The sequence below is a fragment of the Rhinoderma darwinii genome, chromosome 1, assembly GCF_050947455.1.
Source record: "Rhinoderma darwinii isolate aRhiDar2 chromosome 1, aRhiDar2.hap1, whole genome shotgun sequence".
NCBI lineage: Eukaryota > Metazoa > Chordata > Amphibia > Anura > Rhinodermatidae > Rhinoderma > Rhinoderma darwinii.
In genome coordinates this window covers 414,902,749-414,921,474 of record NC_134687.1, presented here as the reverse complement: position 1 = coordinate 414,921,474, position 18,726 = coordinate 414,902,749, and the positions used below count along the sequence as shown (strand labels likewise).

General features: G+C 41.4%; 1 protein-coding gene across 2 annotated transcripts; it reads right to left on the bottom strand.

Annotated features, from left to right (window-relative positions):
- Nucleotides 1-7,707: 7,707 nt before the first annotated feature.
- Nucleotides 7,708-17,006, bottom strand: LOC142742857 (leukotriene B4 receptor 2-like). Of its 2 annotated transcripts, XM_075853030.1 has the most exons (3): nucleotides 16,746-17,006; nucleotides 16,598-16,655; nucleotides 7,708-9,769 (listed from the first exon to the last, which is right to left on the bottom strand). In XM_075853030.1, exon 3 carries the CDS (start codon nucleotides 9,751-9,753, stop codon nucleotides 8,680-8,682), a length of 1,074 nt encoding a protein of 357 aa, XP_075709145.1. In that variant the 5' UTR covers nucleotides 9,754-9,769; nucleotides 16,598-16,655; nucleotides 16,746-17,006; the 3' UTR covers nucleotides 7,708-8,679. The 2 variants fall into 2 exon arrangements, with proteins under 2 accessions (XP_075709145.1, XP_075709154.1); XM_075853039.1 differs by lacking the exon at nucleotides 16,598-16,655.
- Between the last annotated feature and the right edge of the window lie 1,720 nt (nucleotides 17,007-18,726).

The following is an 18,726-nucleotide window of genomic DNA, read 5'->3' as shown; positions in this document are numbered from 1 at the left end:
GGCGACATGGATGAAACGTCATCGCTGGAGGCCGGACAGGAGGAAAGTAAGTATGAACGTATTATTATTTATTTTTTATTACATTAAAATTGTATTTTACGCGGGCCGAGCTTGTACTGTCAAGGTTGCTGAAAGAGTTAGTGCAGCCCATTAACTCTATCAGCACCCTGGACAGTACCATGCTCGGCGCACGGAAATGACAGGTTCGGTCCGAACTAGTTCGGTCCGAATCAAACTTTTTAGTGAAATTCGGCGAACTAGCCGAACCGAACTTTTGATAAGTTCGCTCATCTCTATCTATGATGTTGCTGATACTCAATTGTTGTTACAGTATATCAGACTTTGTTCAACCTCAAGTCACATCAGTGGTTACTGTGAGAATAAATGTACATTGGCGGGTCTTGCTCACTGGGAGTCCGGTGTCGGGCATAATGCTTCGAACCGCAAGTTAAGATAATGCTGGTCAAGGGCCATAACGGTTATGTAGTTATATAACAAATACTGTGGCTGACCTCCATCCGCATAAAAATCATTCACTGTACTGGTGTCTTTATTTCAGTCATGGGAATTGGGATCATGTTGTTGGTGGATGGGTCTCAGCAGTCTCGGAAGGACCACCATTTGACTTCTGGAGTGTGGACTTTGCTTGGTAGTACACTAGTTTTGCTTGGGGTTTTACTGGTATTCCAATATATAATTTACTATGTCAGTACCATAGAAAACAGAAGGATTATAGTGCTGTAGTGCGGTTGCCAGATACTGCTGCACTAGTCATGGCTACTTTGTCACTAGTCACGGCTACTTTGTCACTAGTCACGGCTACTTTACTTGTGATCACCCTTCCATATATACATCAGATTGAGGAAACAGCTCAATGTCTTCAACGTATACATATGACGCAGAGTAGGAAGGAGTCAAAGGCTAGTTCACACTTGTCATTTCCTTTCGTTATTTTGCATGCAGTGTTCTGTAGCCAAAACAAGGAATGGATCAAAAAAACCCGAAGCTTGCAATTACATTTCTCTTCCCTGCTACTCTGAACCAACCATTCAGGATCTTCGCCCCCTAACTTTGAATACTATCTCGTTAGATAAACCATTATTTGTAACTTTTCCTATTAATCAAAAGATAGGAGAAAAAGTGCAGCATTCGGGACACGGCGCCTGGTAGGTAATTATTCCAGAAGAAGTATATTTTTCTTAGGTATACGTTTTATTGTCACACTACGCGTTTCCGGACCGGGCAGGTCCCTTCCTCAGGCTCACACAATGGTATAGAGAATGGCTACATCCTTTTATACATAAAAAAACCGGGAAAAATAATGCGTTTTTCCTGGAAAGCAGTTACATTTTATTTATATTTCATCAAAAACATACTTCTTCTGGAATAATTACCTGCCAGGCGCCATGTCCCGAATGCTGCACTTTTTTTCCTATCTATTGATTCCTTCTCCCCGGGCATAGAGGATTCCACCCGAGGGATAGCAGCGGGTGGTAGCCGGCACCTAGAGAAATACCGTCACTGTTATCAATGCAAAGCAGTAGCGTTGTGCCTATACTTGCACAACACATCTAGGTGAGTAAACCAGCTCACTATGCACTGTTACTCAAATACTTTTAAAACAGTATTACCTTAGAGGAGCGCCATTTTTCCTCTTCTCTCCTTTTTCTTTTCCTTTCACATTTTCCTATTAATGTCATTCAACAAAACCTGGAGGCTTAACATGCAACACTAGTTAATCTCTAGCAGATGACTAGTAAAATACATAAAGCTGTGTAATACTGGCAGCATTTACTGGAAATTGTGCTTTCCCATGGAATTGGCCAAAAGAAGACAGGTAGAAACAGATACCAGGATGCAGGATAAATAATTTCACACCCCTCTGGCAAACATATATTAATCACAAAACCCATGTAAAATACCTCACCTTCAGAATTGTCTCTCTAGTGTCACCTATAGGTGACTACTCGGTAAGACAATGCAGGAAAGTTTTTCGATTTCATGCTGCCCTAGGCTCAGTGGCGTAACTACCACTGTAGCAGCCGTAGTGGCTTTTACGGGGCCCGCGGCATGAGGGGGCCAGTGCTGCCCGCCGACACGCCCTCCCCATATGCCCGGTGGTGCCGCTAGCAGCCGTTATGGTGAGCGACACAGGCCCTCTCATGCCTGGGGGCATCGCTAGCACCGGAGGGGGCCCAGGTGCTAGCGACAGCCACCCCCTCTTGCAGTAATTGTACCTGCGTCTATAGCACGCAGGTACAAATACATGCATTAGCGCTGAATGGCTGGCACGGTCTTTGCCCCGCCAATCAGCGCCTTTCAACGACACGCCGCTTGCGTCGTTCAGCTCCAGCAGATCTGCTCAGAAGAGAGCAGCTCTGCATTGCCACCGGACGGCACGGGAACGGGATCAGGGTGAGTATGTAAAGGCTTTTTTTCTACTAAAACTGTGAGTGATATTATCTATAGTGGGGGCTCTATCTACATGGGGGGTCTATATGTGGGGATGTGGAGCACTATAAACAGGGGGAGCTATATGTAGGGCACTATCTACAGGGGTGGGCTATATGTGGGACACTAGCTACAGGGGTGGGCTATATGTGGGACACTATATACTAGGGTGGGTTACCTGTGGGGCACTATCTACAGGGGGGCTTTATGTGGGGCACAGTCCTCAGGGGTGGGCTATAAGTGGAGCACTATCTATAAAGGAAGCTATATGTAGGGCAGCACGGTGGCTCAGTGTTAAGCACTATTGCCTTGCAGCTCTGGAGTCCATATGTGGGCACTATCTACAGAGGGCTGTATGTAGGGCGCTATCTACAGGGGCTTCTATGTAGGGCACTATCTACAGAGGCTCTATGGGGGTCACAATCTACAGGGGGCTATGGGGGCACTATCTACAGGGGAACGGAGTGTGTGTGTGTGTGTGTGTGTGTGTGTGTGACACAGTGTATGGTACTATTATAATCAGGGACACAGTGTATAGCGCTATTATAGTTAGAGGTGCAGTGTATGGCACTATTATATTTAGAGGTGTTGAGAATTTTATCTTCGTTTATAGGTGCAGAAATGTTTTTAAAAGTGAGAAGCTGAAGACATCTGAGCGTAAAACTGCAGAAATGGGTCATGGCCAGGAGAAATCCATCATAGAGTTCTGGACCGGAGGGAGAAGAGAAGAGAAAAACAACTAGAATCTTAGATGTCACCTGTGAGTCACTTAATGTAAATGTTTACTCTGCCTCTAATCAGTACTGTAGTCACTGTATGATCTGCAGCGAGATGATGGGTGGTATGATTTTTTTTTGGTGAAACAGCATCTCCCAGATACCATTGTTCGGGCAATTCTGGGAGCTATAGTTTTATGCCATATAAACCTATACGGCAGGGGTTGCACTAAATTGAGCTGTATTTGTTCTGGTGTTGTATATATGTACTGAGCTTGGTTCTGGGGCTGTATATATGTACTGAGCTTTGTTCCGGTAATGTATATATGTACTGATCTTGGTTCTGATGCTGTATTTAAGTATTGAGCGCTGTTCTGGTGCTGTATATATGTATGAGCTTTGTTCTGGTACTGTATATATGTACTGAGCATGTTTCTGGGGATGTATATTTGTACTGAGCTTTGTTCTGGGGCTATAATTATGTACTGATCTTGGTTCTGGTATTGTATAGATGTACTGAGCTTGATTCTAGTGCTGTATTTATGTACTGAGGTTGATTCTTGTGCTGTATATATGTTAGAGCTTGATTCTAGTGCTGTATTTATGTACTGAGGTTGGTTCTGGTGCTGTATATATGTATTGAGCTTGGCTCTCGTGCCATATATATGTGTGAGCTTGGTTCTAGTGCTGTATTTATGTACTGAGCTTGGTTGTGGTACTGTATATATGTGTCACGATGGGTGTGTGGACCCACTGAGCCATACCGCCATAGCGGGATAGCAGCTGGCCAAACAGGATACCACGGCAGAGTGAATAGTTCGAATAAGGTTACCTGTGGCAATACAGACAGTAGCGATGGCAGGCTCGGATGGGACCTTGGCAGCAGGCAGACACCAGGCGCTGTGAAATACAGCAGGTGTAGTATACGAGACAACACGACTCCAACTCTCTACGGCACAGGAGCAAGGTAGCATGGGATACAGGATACAGGTAGCAGGAACGGGAACACTGGGAACTGGAAAACACTAAGGGACCATTTGCAAAGACTAACACGGGTAAACACGACAACGCTCAAGCAATGAGTGAATGGGCAGGGCAGGGTGATCTGGAAGCAATTAGTCAAATCTAAAACATGTGTGTGCTCTCGTCCTTTATGGCCAGAAATGAACTCGAGCACGCACCCTTGTGGTCACTGCAGGACAGGACGGCCGCATGTGCTGGCATCTCTGAGGAGGAAGACGTCTGCAGGATGATAGGAGTCTGCGGTCTGCAACCGCGGACGTTACCATATGTATGAGCTTGGCTCTGGAGCTGTAATTATATAGAATATATTTAGAATAACAAAATTGCAGGGCAGATGGAATTGTTTTCATTTCATTGTATATTTAATTGGAACCTGTCTGATAGTTTTAACCACTTGAACTGCCACCATGCGGTAATACATGACTGGTTTTTTTCCGATGCAGAAAAATCTATAAAATCTAATTTTAAAACAGCGCACACTATATGCTAATTACTCATTAAAGGGTCATGGGTGGTGCCGCCATCCTGAAGAGTCACATAGTGCTGCCTACAAACCCACATTTCCATGTGTTATTGACATCCCCCTGGCTTATACAACTTTCTCGGATGCGCCATTGCCTTGTACTACTTGGGGGGCTGTGTGGCACTATATACAAGGGGGGGCTGTGTGGCACTATACACATGGGGGAGCTGTGTGGCACTATATACAAGGGGCTGAGTGGCACTACTAAGGGGGGGCTGTGTGGCACTATTTACTAGGGGGGCTGTATGGCACTATTCACAAGGGGGAGGGTCATGACTCTATCTACAGGGGGCTGTGTGTGGCGCAATCTATAGGGGTCTGTGTGTGGCACTATCTACTAAGGGGGGGCTGTCCGATACTATATACAAGAGAGGGGGGCTGTGTGGCACTATATCCAGGGGTAGCTGTATGGCACTATATACAGGGGGGGCTTTATGGCGATATCTATAAGAGGGGCTGTATGGCACTATCTACAAGGGGGAGGTTGGGGGCACTATCTACAAGTGGGGTGTGATACTGTCTACAGGCGGGGCTGTATGGCACAATCTAGAGGGGGGAACTATCTATAAGGGGGGCTGTGTGTGGCACCTAGAGGGGTCAAGAGTTTGCTATGGGGCCCAGTCTTTCCTAGTTACGCCCCTGACTAGGCTTTATTACACAGTCAGTCTAAGTTCACACATGGCGTTGTGGTAATGTGAAAAGCTGCACCACTGCACTGAACAACTGTGAAATAACTACATGTTAATACATGGGGATCTGGAAAATTCGCAGCCATGTTTTATTTTAAAGAAGACAATATCCATATTAACTCTTTCGTGGATCCATCTCCCCATCCTCCAATCAAATTCAATGCTGCTAAACTAGCATTCATGTTTCACAACCAAATAAAAAAAAACAATAATAAGCAGTTTAAACTTTTTATTAATACCAGCTGGTGGCTGTCCATGTGCAAGACTCCACCCTACTAAGCCCCAATACCCCTGAAGACGCCACTGCTGTGGTGAAACATGTCAGGGGGGCTGTTCATATAATTTTAATTCCAATGTGGTCTTAAATTTGATGTCCTTATTTAGCGGACTGCTGCTGCTGTCTCTGCTCATCTCATTCATACAGTGGCGTTTTATTTGCTTTGCCTAGTCTCTGCAGTGATACTTGATACACTGCTAAGTGACATCACAAATATTACCACTTAGACAATCAGTCCACATTTGGTCTTTTAATACTATATGTGTATGCTTAATATTCAGCTATAATAAAAGTTATGTTTTATATCTATCTATAATAGTTGTTAGGTACCTGGGAAACAAGGGCTAACTTATTTGCCTCTGGCAATTTGGTGTGTTGTCCTAGAGACTGCCCTAGGCACTGGTCTTTGATGGATTGGACACTTCAGGGTCTTATTTATCATAGAGCCTTGAAACATGGCTCAGGTGATTTGCTAAACCAGAGCCACCAATCTGTAGACAGCACTGTTTCAGAGTTGTAGCTCCTCATCAGTACTGTAGAGAGTAAGGTACTGGTTGGCTGAGTGAGATGCTTTTGAAGTGGAGATCCAGCTGGTAGGTACCTTTCCCTTTAACACTCCTCTGTTCAATGGGAAATCCGCATCTTTATGCAGATGTGGCGTAAAGTTTCCGAGCGTATTTAAAATTTGTGTCAACAAGTGACATGTAACGGAAAAGCCCATAGATTTCCACATGCAGATTAGCCACATTGAATGGGGCTAATCTGCATGAAAATCCTCCACACATCAAACTGCACATCTGCTGTAGAAATCTGAGATAAGCCTTGGATTTCTGCGGCAGATCCAGCAATAAATACGTGTCTGATATTCCTATGGAAAATCTGACGCGTCTGAACAGAGCCTATCTTTCTTCTCTCTCTCTGTCTCTCTCTAGCTCTCTTCTATCTCTGTACAATATGTATTTCCAGTTTCAAGGCTATGGACACCCTTGGTGACTTTTTTTTTATTTTATGAAATGCATGTATTTTCAGATAAAAATTACTTTTTGTAATTGGTAAAAAAAAGTTTCCTTGGGATAGGTCATCAATATCAGATCGGTGGGGGTCCGACTACTGAAACTGGAGTTTGATGGGGCTGCGGCGTTTATATGCTATGATGCCAGACAGTATACATGGATTTAAATTGCAGGAAATGGAAATGAACACACGAAGTAACAAATCTATTACTCTGTTAATACTGTACATGTATTATTTGTTTCATTTTTACATTCATGGGAAATGCTTAAATGACCTGGCCCCAGTGCAAAAGCTATAACTGGGCCTCTGCCTAACCATTGACAACCACATGGCACTGTGAATAATGATGGCACACTATATAGAATCTTTATGCATTACAATATATATATATATATATATATATTAATTTATCTAGAAATATACTGTGCCTCCATATTGTATGATTACATTTTTGTGCTTTTAGAAAAAGTCATTGCACCACTGCACTATCTTCTAAAGCTATGTAAACATGTAGCGGTAGTGGTGAGACATCAAGCCGCTTAACAACCACAATAAAAATCCATGACCACAACAAATGTTCATACATGTGGTTTTTTTTACCATGATTTTGCCATGAACACGGGTACTGCTTTTTAAAGAAGCACTAGATATTGTTCCTATTAATGATTCCTATATAAAAATAAAACACTGGCAACCTGCAACAAAACTGTGGATAAAACATGCTGTAAAAAAAGCAAAAAAAAAAAAAAGCAGCATGCTCTAAAAAAATGTGCGGTAAATGAACACTGTGACAAAACTGCAAAAAAGTGGTTGGTGCGAACATACTCTTCTAATCTTGCTTTTTTATATGTGGCTGAGTAAAATTTAGGCCACCAAGGTACTATGACCCAGGTACGATTACTACCTCAGCATATTTTTGTAAATGTTAATATGATCATTTAAACATCATATACTAAAATGCTATTGCTAATAATATAATCCATAAACCACAAAGAAACAATTAAGAGCCTTTCAACGCCAATGTATATATATATATATATATATATATATAAAAGTTTTGAATTTTCCTCAGGGGAAGCACAACGTGGCGAAACGCGCGTCGGGGTCTATGCAGCGGAGCGGACACTACCTTTCTCTACTTATTGACTCTACCTATGGGTAAGCTTGTGACCTAACAGTCATTCTCGTTCAAATCACCATTATATGTACTATGATATGTACTGCACCTTCTCCTGTTTACAACCTCCTACCTATGGAGATACTGTCCTTTTTCTTTGTTTCTGAGAGATGGTGTATTAGTGCTATGATGATTTGGAAATAGATGTCTACTTAAATATTTATATGGCTACCCCTAGACTATAGGTAGTAACAGCATTTGGTGCGGTCTCCGCTCACTATACTAGAGTCGTTTCTTTATGTTATTTTAACTATTTATGGTGTTTGTGTAATAAAAATTCAAAACTTTTATATATATATACATTGGCGTCAAAGGCTCTTAATTGTTTCTTTGTGGTTTATGGATTAAGTTTATGGAGCCGCCTAGATGACATGGGGGGGACAGTTGTGGTTTAAACAGCTCCCAGCCCTTATTACAACCCTGTTTGGAGTCTATATATTGATGCTAATAATATAAGTCTGGTAGAGAAAATAATTTATGAGGTGTATATACAGGGTGAACATATTTAGGCCTCATGCACAAAGCCATATTAAGGCTCTTTTAAAGAGCACAAATTGAGGTGCACTGGGCCTTACTGTTGATCTGTGTGCCTCCGATTTCCTATGGAGGGATACAGAGGGTTTTTTCTGTCAGATTCCATATGAATCTGACAGAAAAATTATTGTTGCATGCTCCAACGTGGCATTGCTTCTTGGAAAGAATAGTGTCTTACATATGGCACCCAACAGCAAGCTATGGCGGCACACGGAGACAGATTGCCGTATGCATGAGGCCTAAGGGCTAAACATTTTGATTATGTGTGTCCATGGCTAAAGGTCACCATTTAAAGGTCCTAATTTTACTCCATTTCTCACTTCAAGGTCTACTGATTCTCCCCGACTTCCAACCCTTACAAGGCCCCTTACAAGGTCTCTTTGGGATCTGACCCTTTTTTGGATTTCTGCCACCGTACCCTCTAGTAGCTTTGCCACAAAACCTACCCCAAATACTCTAAATAGGTCTGATGCTGCAAAGGCGTATAATAGAGGGTTAACACAGGCACTAAAAAAGGCTAAAGCAGTAGCCCCAGCTCTGCTCTTTTTAGCAAATATGGCCAGTTTGTCAGATATGCTTCCTGATGTCAGGTTGGAAGTCACCTGAATTGCATTGACTATATGGTAAGGAAGCCAGAGGATTGCAAAAGTCACCAAAATTGCAGCAATCAGTTTCTCAATTCGTGATCTTTGTCCAATCCGGCTTGATTTCAGCTTCATTAATACCAACATATAGCTAAAACATACCAAAGGAAAGGGAAGCAGGAAAGCCACCAGTGTCTCAAAGGTGTAGTGGAAGATAGCCTCTCCGTGGCTGGCGTGGCAAGGCTCACAAATAGTTGCATTCATCTGTTGATTTTCAATGACCTCTCTGAAAGCAAATGCTGGAATAGCCAAGGCCCCTGCTAGTAGCCATATAGCTAAGAGAACCTTTGTTACCACATCCCTTTTTCGAAGGGACTGAGCCATATAAGGCCGGAAGACGGCTAGAAACCGGTCCATGCTCATTAAAGCAATAATAAAAATGCTTGCAAACATGTTAAGGCAGCAGAGGTAATAGGCCACCTTACAGACACCTCTTCCAAATATCCAGGTCTTTTGGGCCAAAAATAATATGAAAAAAGGAGTCAGAAGAAGAACTGTCCCATCAGCTATCGCCAAGTTAAGGATAAGTATGCAGGTTACAGATTTCTCTCGGCCTTTCATTTTCCATAAGATGCTCCAGATAATGAAGGCATTCCCAGGTAAACCCAAGGATGCCGCCAGACCCAGAAATACTGCACCAGAGATGCGGGAAGCCTGGGAACTTATAATGGTATCATTTCCATACGTGTTGACACAGTTGTTCATTTTGAAATGACTCCACCTAAATGGGATAAAAAGGAAAAGGTTAGAACATTTTAATTATGGGACATATTTCATTTAAAAAGCAATATATCATATGTTAATGCAACTACTATGATATGATTTACAATTATTTTTCATAAGGAAAGCTATTATCAACTTTTACTTCTGCATAGTATCTTAAACATAGAGACCATATGATATATTAGACAAATTTATGGTTAACGGAAATATCTGTATGATAAATGTACAGTACATGTCAACATTTTTAATTGATCCTCAAAACGATTCGCAAAACATTTCAACTGCAACCTAAAAAGTGATGACCTTTAGTGAGCACTTGGTAGATTTTGCATGCGTTTTTTCAAAACTGACAATTTGAAACATTGCCAATTGCAAATAGATGCAGAAGGCGGGCAGCATGCCGACACAAGGAAAAAGGGGTGCTGTTTGGCTATGGTTGTCTGCATGCCGGCACCACTTTTCCCGTTACAAAATACCATTAAGAAAGGGATGTTAAAACAAAGTCAAGATTCAATATGGAAGTTTAAGAAAGATTTTTGATAGAGCTGCTCATGTGTGCATAGCCAAATCCTATGGGGGAGGTTTATCACTAGTGTAAATAATTTACGGGCCAAAATTGCACCAAATTTATCAAAATGTCACATGTAAAACTATAAATTCGTTGCAACTTGCTAGACACATTAGACACTTTTTCCATCCTTTCGACACCACATGGTTGGTGTAACATATACACCAATATTACGCATACACCAAATATTATCCTCACGGTGTGCCTGCTTCTCGATCTTGGACATTGTTGAAAGCAGGCACACCGCAAGGATAATACTCCACACTAGTGGGTCTCTACAAGCATGGCGTCATGAAATGGCCAGTGTGCAGGTACAAGGTGCCAAACCAACAAGTAGGGACTGGTGAGGTATACAATTCTATTGATATGGTACATCAATATTTCTGCTATATTTCTGTCTTATTTTTGCAATATATTGAAGGGTTATTCCCATCTCAAACACAATGGCATTTTTATGGCAGGTCTGGGACAGGCATCTATCTCAAGAACGGGGGTCCCTTAACCCCGTCACGCCTGAGATGGATGCTGGCTGCCACATCAAAGTGGGGAATCAGCGCAGAGTTGGTTAGGGTTCCAGAAACAGCCGAGCTTGCTATGCTACGCAGTTTCCGTAACAGTCGTTTCTAGAAATGAATAGGAGTTACAGAGACAATGCAGCTCAGTGAGATCGGCTGTTTCCGTACCCCCGGTCACCTTGCCACTGAGTCATTTACTGAATGCGGCAGCCAGTGGCTATCTTAATAGGCGGGGATGGGGTCAGAGGATATCTCGAGATAGATGTGGGTCCCAGAGTTGGGACCCTCATCTACCAGACATTTATGGCGTATCCTAGGGATATGCTATAAATTTATGAGATGGGAATATCCCTCTAAGTAGCATATTGGAGGAGGCTCTTAAAAATTATAAGGACAATTAATAACAACCAATGTAGTAAAGCTGTGCAAAACTATATGAATCTATTTCCCATGTCATGAGGGACATATCATTTTATTGTTAATTTTTTATTCAGTTTTATGTGAACATTTTGTCTCTTTGGTGATTACTATCCTATCCTATTAAACATATTGTGATAAAGTTATATTATGTTGTAAATGTATACAGTATATACTTCCACAAAAATAAATGTCTGCAGAACTGGTTGTACATAATATATATTTTTTAATATACTGAGTGTGTCAGAGGTGACGTATAACATTTTACATCATCCTTGTTTCCATTTGTTTTAATGCTTTGTCCGAAAACAATTTGCTATAAATTGCTATAAATTGTATAGAATACCTGGATTCTACACTGCTGCCATAACAAATTCAACAATAATATAGGAATAAAATGCTGATATACAGTAGAATAAACAAGAACAAAAGTAATCGTTCTTGTTCCCTCTCTCTCCCTGTCTTTTCTCGTTTTTTTGTGTAAGACATCATCCACACATAGCAGAGTTTTTCCACCACAGAATTTGCCACCATTTGCTTTGCATTTCAGCTTATGCATTGTTCCCTATTCATTCCATGGCATTTTCGCAACAGAATGAGCCTGCTGTGGAAATTCTGCAGCGTGCTCTGATTTGCGCGCTGATTTTTTTCCCCGTCATGTGCATAGGGTTTTGAAAAACCGCAACCTTATGTCCTGTAAATTGTCTGAACGTGACCTAACACTAGAAGATTCTGGATAGGAAAAGCCTCTTGTCTGTCAACACATTTTAAAAAAAATGCATTTATATTAAGATTAAGGGACGAGAAAAAATGAACATCAGTTGTTTCTCAGCACGGACAACTTATTAACAGATGCTAAACATGCTCAGGCCAAAACCACTATCTAAGGATATGTTCACATGTTCGCTATGAATTCCGTTTTTTTTTTTGCTCCATCATAGAAGCAGAAAGATAAAATTCAATGCTGTGACATATCCGTCATATGAAGGAAAACAACGGCGCTCAACGAAATTCATTGACTTATAATGGGTTCTGTCGGATTCCGTCATGGTGTCTGTAATTTTTCTGGAAAAAATAGCCAAGCATGCCGCGCTATTTTTTCTAGTTAAATGACGGACCCCATTATAAATGAATGGGGTCTGTCGGGCGCTGTTATTTTCCATTAGGTAAAGGATCTGTCACAGCATTGAATTCTGTTTTTCTGCTCCTATGATGGAACAGAAAAACTGAATTTGTAGCGGAGATTTGAACAAGCTTGACAAGAAGGGATTTGATATTTGAGATATAATGAGATTGATAAGAGGCGTTACTTGTTACAGAAGACCTCATGCATCAGAGCGAGATTGGAGATTACCACTCTGAAGAATACCGGTGCATAATGTAGAGTTTTACCTATTTCTTTTCGCATTCTCTTCTAGTTCGGTGTGTGTGCAAGCTGTATTTGGATATTTCCATTCTTGGAATTGTATGCATGACACTAGGCCCTGGAAAGCATTTTGATGTAGTAATAAAAAAACTTTACCACTACATTATGGGAGCTCAGCTACTCTGTTAGAGTGTGTCAGATAACAAGCCTGTTTCCAGTGACGACCAGCAGAATTTTATATGCCACTCTGGAATATAATTCAGGATGTAACCAGTGCAAGATAAGTAACGTAATGTAGTAAGAAAATGTTTCTCAACTAGACTAATGCTATATATAAATGGAAAATTGTGTACGAAGGTGGACATACCCTTTAAAGGCAACATGTCATGTCAGGGGTGTAGTTAAAGGCTCATGGGCCCGGGTGCAAGAATTCAGCTTGGGCCCCCTTACCCCTCCCCAACACCACTAAAGCCCTATGCACGCCTATGCCCAGCCACCTTGCCCAACGGCCGCCATGGATGCCCCCACAGTATAATGCTCCCATAGCTGCCCCCACACAGTATGTCCTCATAGTTGCCCCATGCAGTATAATGCCCCCATAACTGCCCTCCACACAGTATAATGTCCCCTCACAGCTTTAGTGGCAGGGTTGACCAGATTCTATATAATAAATCACAGGGATAAATACTACATATGCAGGTGGAGGTGTATGCTGAGAAATACAGTATCCATCTGCGTTCCCATACTGGTCCCCCTGCTTACGCCTTACATAGTTCTTTGGCTATTTAGCCGATTTTTAGTCTTTGATGTCTATAATAAAATTACATTTTAATCGTTCATTAAGGCAGTAATATCCCACAGTATAATGCCCCCCATAATTGCCCTCATAATATAATGCCCCCCATAGCTGCCCCCACACAGTATAATGCCCCCATAGCTGCCCCATACAGTATAATACCCCAATAGCTGCCTACATACAGTATAATGCCCCCATAGCTTCCCCCACACAGTATAATGCCCCCATAGTGCCTCCCCACAGAGTGTAATGTCCCCCATAGCTGCCCCACAGTATAATGCCCCCTTAGATGCCCCATACAGTATAATGGCCCCATAGATGCCCTACAGTATAATGCCCCTCATAGCTGCCCCATTCACAGTATAATGCTGCCCCATACACAGTATAATGCCCCCATAGCTGACCCCACAGTATAATTCCCCCCATAGTTGCCACCATATCAGCCCCAGCCCCCTCCCATACCCAGTATAATGCCCCATATGCGCCTCACAGAAAAACAATAAAATAATTACTTCCATATTCCTGTTCCCACGATGAGTGGAGGAGATCCTTCTCCTCCTTTGGCCTGTGCTATGGGTGACTCGGTGCAGACAGGCGCGAGGACGTCACTACATCGCGCCTGTCTACGCCGAGTCGCTCATGGCTGACGGCACAGTGAATGCTGGAGCAAGAAGCCGTCAGCTCCTTGCTCATCATTGAATTGAACTGTATCTGCGTCCTGAGGACGCAGATACAGTTGGAACTGGGACCTCGGTGAGTGGCTCGCGACCCTAGGGAGATCATCACATGACCCCCTAGGAGGTCGGGACCCACAGTTTTTAATGTATTGTATTGTGCTGTTTGTGGTGGAGAGAGGAGACGGGGGCCCCCCTCTCTCCTTTCCACTGCAAACGATACAACACACATTGTGCTCTCTTCCTGACTTGCCTCACGTTACGGTCACATGGTACATGGAATGTACCATGTGACCATGACGTCTGAGGAGCCCTCTGCACTGCCCATCCATAACTAGTGCCAGCGTCACGGCAAATAAAGAATTAAACCATTTTTACTACACGGTCAGCGCTGTGTGGCAATGGGCCCCAGGCTTAGGGGCCTGGTCGCAACTGCGACCGCTGTGACCCCTATAGCTACACCACTGTGTCACGTTGAAAATGTAGACAAATCTCCAAGCACCATGTTATAGAGCAGGGGGATCTGAGCAAGTTAATATATTTTTTTTGTAGCAAAAGATTCAGTATAACTTGTAAACTATTACTTTAAGCCTCTGCTCAATCTAGGCTTAGGAGTCCAGTGGGCGGTCCTACTCAGTGATTGACAACTATCTCTGTATTCACACTTAGGCCCCATGCACAAAAACGTGTTCGGTCCGTGATATACGGTCCGCATGTCAGTCGCATGTCCCGAACCGAACACACTGCATGGAGCCGGGCTCGTAGCATTATAGTTATGTATGACGCTAGGTGTCACTGCCTCGCTGCAGGACAACTGTCCCGTACTGTAATCATGTTTTCAGTATGGGACAGTAGTTCCGCGGAGAGGCAGTGACACCTAGCGTCATAGATAACTATAATGCTAGGAGCCCGGCTCCCTGCAGTGTGTTCGGTCCGGGACATGCGGCCGACATGCGGACCGTATATCACGGACCGAACGCGGTCATGTGCATGGGGCCTTATACAGGGAAGACTGTTCTACTGAATCTTTACTACAAAAATATATATCAACCTACCTCCTGCTCTATAACATGCTGCCGCAGATTAACTGAATTTTTTTTATTTTCTATCTTAACAAAAAAGGTACACCAGCCCGACGAAGGCTAAAAGGACACACTTTTGGCCTTTGTTGGGCTAATTGAGCCCTATGGACACGTTTAGAGTGTACACAAAATGTGTTACAAAATTGTGATGTACGCAAAGACATAACTTTTATGCTTATTACGCCATCACCCCATTAAGCACATGACCTGCAGACCAGTCTGCGTTTCTGGCAGGATGATACATCCTACAGTATGCAAGTTGGACAGCAACCACAATCCATGACTGTACTGCTGAATATGGGATGCATGAGAATTATGGACAGGACAGTCAGTCATGAGGAAAGTTACAACAGGGACTTTCTCTTCCCTCTACCAACATTGCTCTTTTTTAAGGTTTAAGGCATATTTCATTGTTTCAGAAGTCAGAAGAATAAGATTCTCAGACTTCTGATAGGGCCATAAGGACAATACGGCTGAACGATTTATGTTACACGTTCTGTGAACTTTCATGCTTTGTAAATATCGATCCTTCAGTATTATTACTTCATTACTATTATTATTTCAGTATTATTATTATTATTATTATTATTAGTAGTAGTAGTAGTAGTATATTAGTACTATTATTATATTATTATTACTATTATTATTATTATTACTATTATTATTATTATTATTATTATTATTATTATTATTATTATATTATTATTATTATTATATTAGTATTATTATTAGTATATTACTATTATTATATTATTATTATTAGTATTATTACTATTAGTATATCAGTACTATTCTATTGGTTTTTTGAATATTATATTCAGTCTTTTCATTATATTTGTGTTTTGGAAACCTGGGTGACAATTCACATGGCCTCCAGTCAGTAAAACTACCAGGGACTGTTACCCAACTTTCCCAGAATCCTGAATGACTAATCTTATGAGATCTCAAGTGGTTCTACATAATTCCCTGGTCACTGCATATCTAGGCAGATTTGTCATTCCGGGGTCTGGAAAATATGGATGAAAATAACCCTTTAGGCAGTATTGTCACCCAGCTTTTCAGGAAAAAAAAATAGGAAATGGCTGAACAGAATTGGTAGCAATGTGAGTGATGCGGACAACTCATAGACCTCTACTCACATGTCAATTTTCTTAATTTTATTTTAGATGGTCCTAATTTGTAAATATAGGATTTATCAAACTTGACAGAAGGATTTGACACTTTTTTTTCCCCCCTAAACAAATAATTTTCTCACGTAAAAGTCATTCATCAGAAGTATTAGTCATTTCGTTGGATGGAACGTTAGTAGGACTAGCAAGCAGTTTTATTAAACCCATTTTTGGCATGCTGGTCGTATAGATTTTTATATATTGTCCAGTCTAGGAAAACAATATGGCTAGTCACTCACCGGTAGTCAGGGGAGCCTCAGCAATACTCAAAGTTCTTCCTTGTGGGATTGTGTATCACTGTAAGACAGTCCGTAACGTGGTGGACACAATGTTAGACATGGAAGAGATGAAGGAGATCGTATTACTAATACCAATGAAGAAACTTACTTTTAGTGAATGAGTCGTTTTGACGGAAACTTGTTCATATTGCTGCCTTTCTTTCTGAGTCTCATTTCGTTCCTTGCCTGTTCTCCAATATCTCTGCCTTGGTCTGTTTCCCATGAGTTCCTCCCGAGGTCTTGGACTATCCTTCCACTCTCCAGTTGAGACATGCTCCTTAAGAATCACGCCCAACGCGAGCTTAGACAGCATGAGGAGGAATGTTTCCACTCGCCTCTCCCAGCCTCTTCATAGCAAACATCCTCCAAATTCAGCCTGGGGAACATTACAGAAAAAGAAGAAATGTGTTTTCCTTCGACATGTCTGTTTTTATTATTTGCTTATTTTTTAAATTCCAACATTTATTTGTTTTACCATTTATGACATGTTTCTTTTTATACTTCCTGGCCCACCCCTTATCTATATCACAGACCAACACTCGGATGGCTGCGTGACGTTGATAAAGCAAAATACTTTTTATAGAAGTTTGCAGAGGATACTGGCCTTGAAATCTCATTCCCGTCAGCCTGCTTACCAGTACTACTTCTCGCAGAAATGGGCAGACAAGATGAGGTCTATTATTACACAGATACTGGACATTCCAAAAAATGCTATGTATGTAGGGTCATTTCATAGAAAATGTTAGCAGTCTGAAATTGTAGAAATTCTTATGAATCACAAGCTATTTTAGTATTAAGTAAAACACACTTTCTTGTTTTTTTTATACAGATGTAGCAGAGCTTTGTTTGTTATTTGACACAGCATGTGGCTTAACTTAATATTGCAGGTAAATCCAATGCATTATTCGGACTTATTATTATGCCGCAAAGAGTTAAATGATAAAGTTTGCTCTGCTTTTGTACATTTGTATTTTCAGTATATACTGGCAGTGTTTAGCACAGTAAATATGATGGTGCAGGGTATACTGTAGGTTTAAAACAAAACTCTAGATTAGAGGTCATGTGCTTAGAGGTCTATGGTTTAGGAGAAAGAAGTGTTTCTTTTTTAGCTTTTATTACTCAGAATAATTAACATTGGAGTCATGTTTTATATATATATATATATATATATATATATATATATATATATATATATATATATATATATATATATATATATATAGAATAATGTATCTTCTACTGTAATTTATAAGTATATTAAAAGTCACCGAGTGCTTTGGCCATAGCCACAAGCTACAGAACTCTAATCTAAACTTTAATATCCTTAAAGTATAACTAAACTTTAAAAATATTTGACAATTCCTAGTGACATGTCAGCAGTTTTAAACGGTGGGGTCTGAGCACTGAGAACCCCACCGATCGCTAAAACGTAACAGCAGATGAGCGCTGTGCGCTTAGTTTCTCATCGTCTTTTTTTAGCTTTCCTTGGAGCGGTGTACAGGCTCAATAGTAAGTCTATCAGTCCTTATGTCGCTCGGCTTTCCGAGGAAAGCAGATCAGAAACGAAGTACCGAGTATTTATGCTGCTTCGTATTTATGCGATTGGTTGAGGTCTCAGTACTCTGACCTCCACCGATCAAAACTTCTGACATGTCACTATCACATGTCAAGTTTCTTAAAAGTTTAGTTACCCTTTAATAATTTACAATAGGCAGAGGCGTAGTTACGTTCTCCAGCACCCGGAGCAAAGATTCAGTTTGACGCCCCCCTCCCCAACCTCTTTCCCGACAGCTCCTTCCCCCTCGCCATGTTTGTTTTCTCTACCAATCAATGACGTGTCATTTCTTTTCCACATTTTTTTCTATGTAACTCGAGCATAAAAATATTTGTACATTTTACAAGCAATATAGTTCTATACACAACACCAGAACCAAGCTCATTACATATATACAGCATCAGAACAAAGCTCATTACATATACACAGCACCAGAACAAATCTCAGTACACATGTACAGCGTCAAAACCAAGCTCAGTACATATATACAACACCAGAACCAAGCTCATTACATATATACAGTGCCAGAACAAAG

Excerpts from the sequence above, each read along its gene's own strand:
- LOC142742857 (XM_075853030.1), bottom strand. The coding sequence starts at position 9,753 with ATGAACAACTGTGTCAACACGTATGGAAATGATACCATTATAAGTTCC.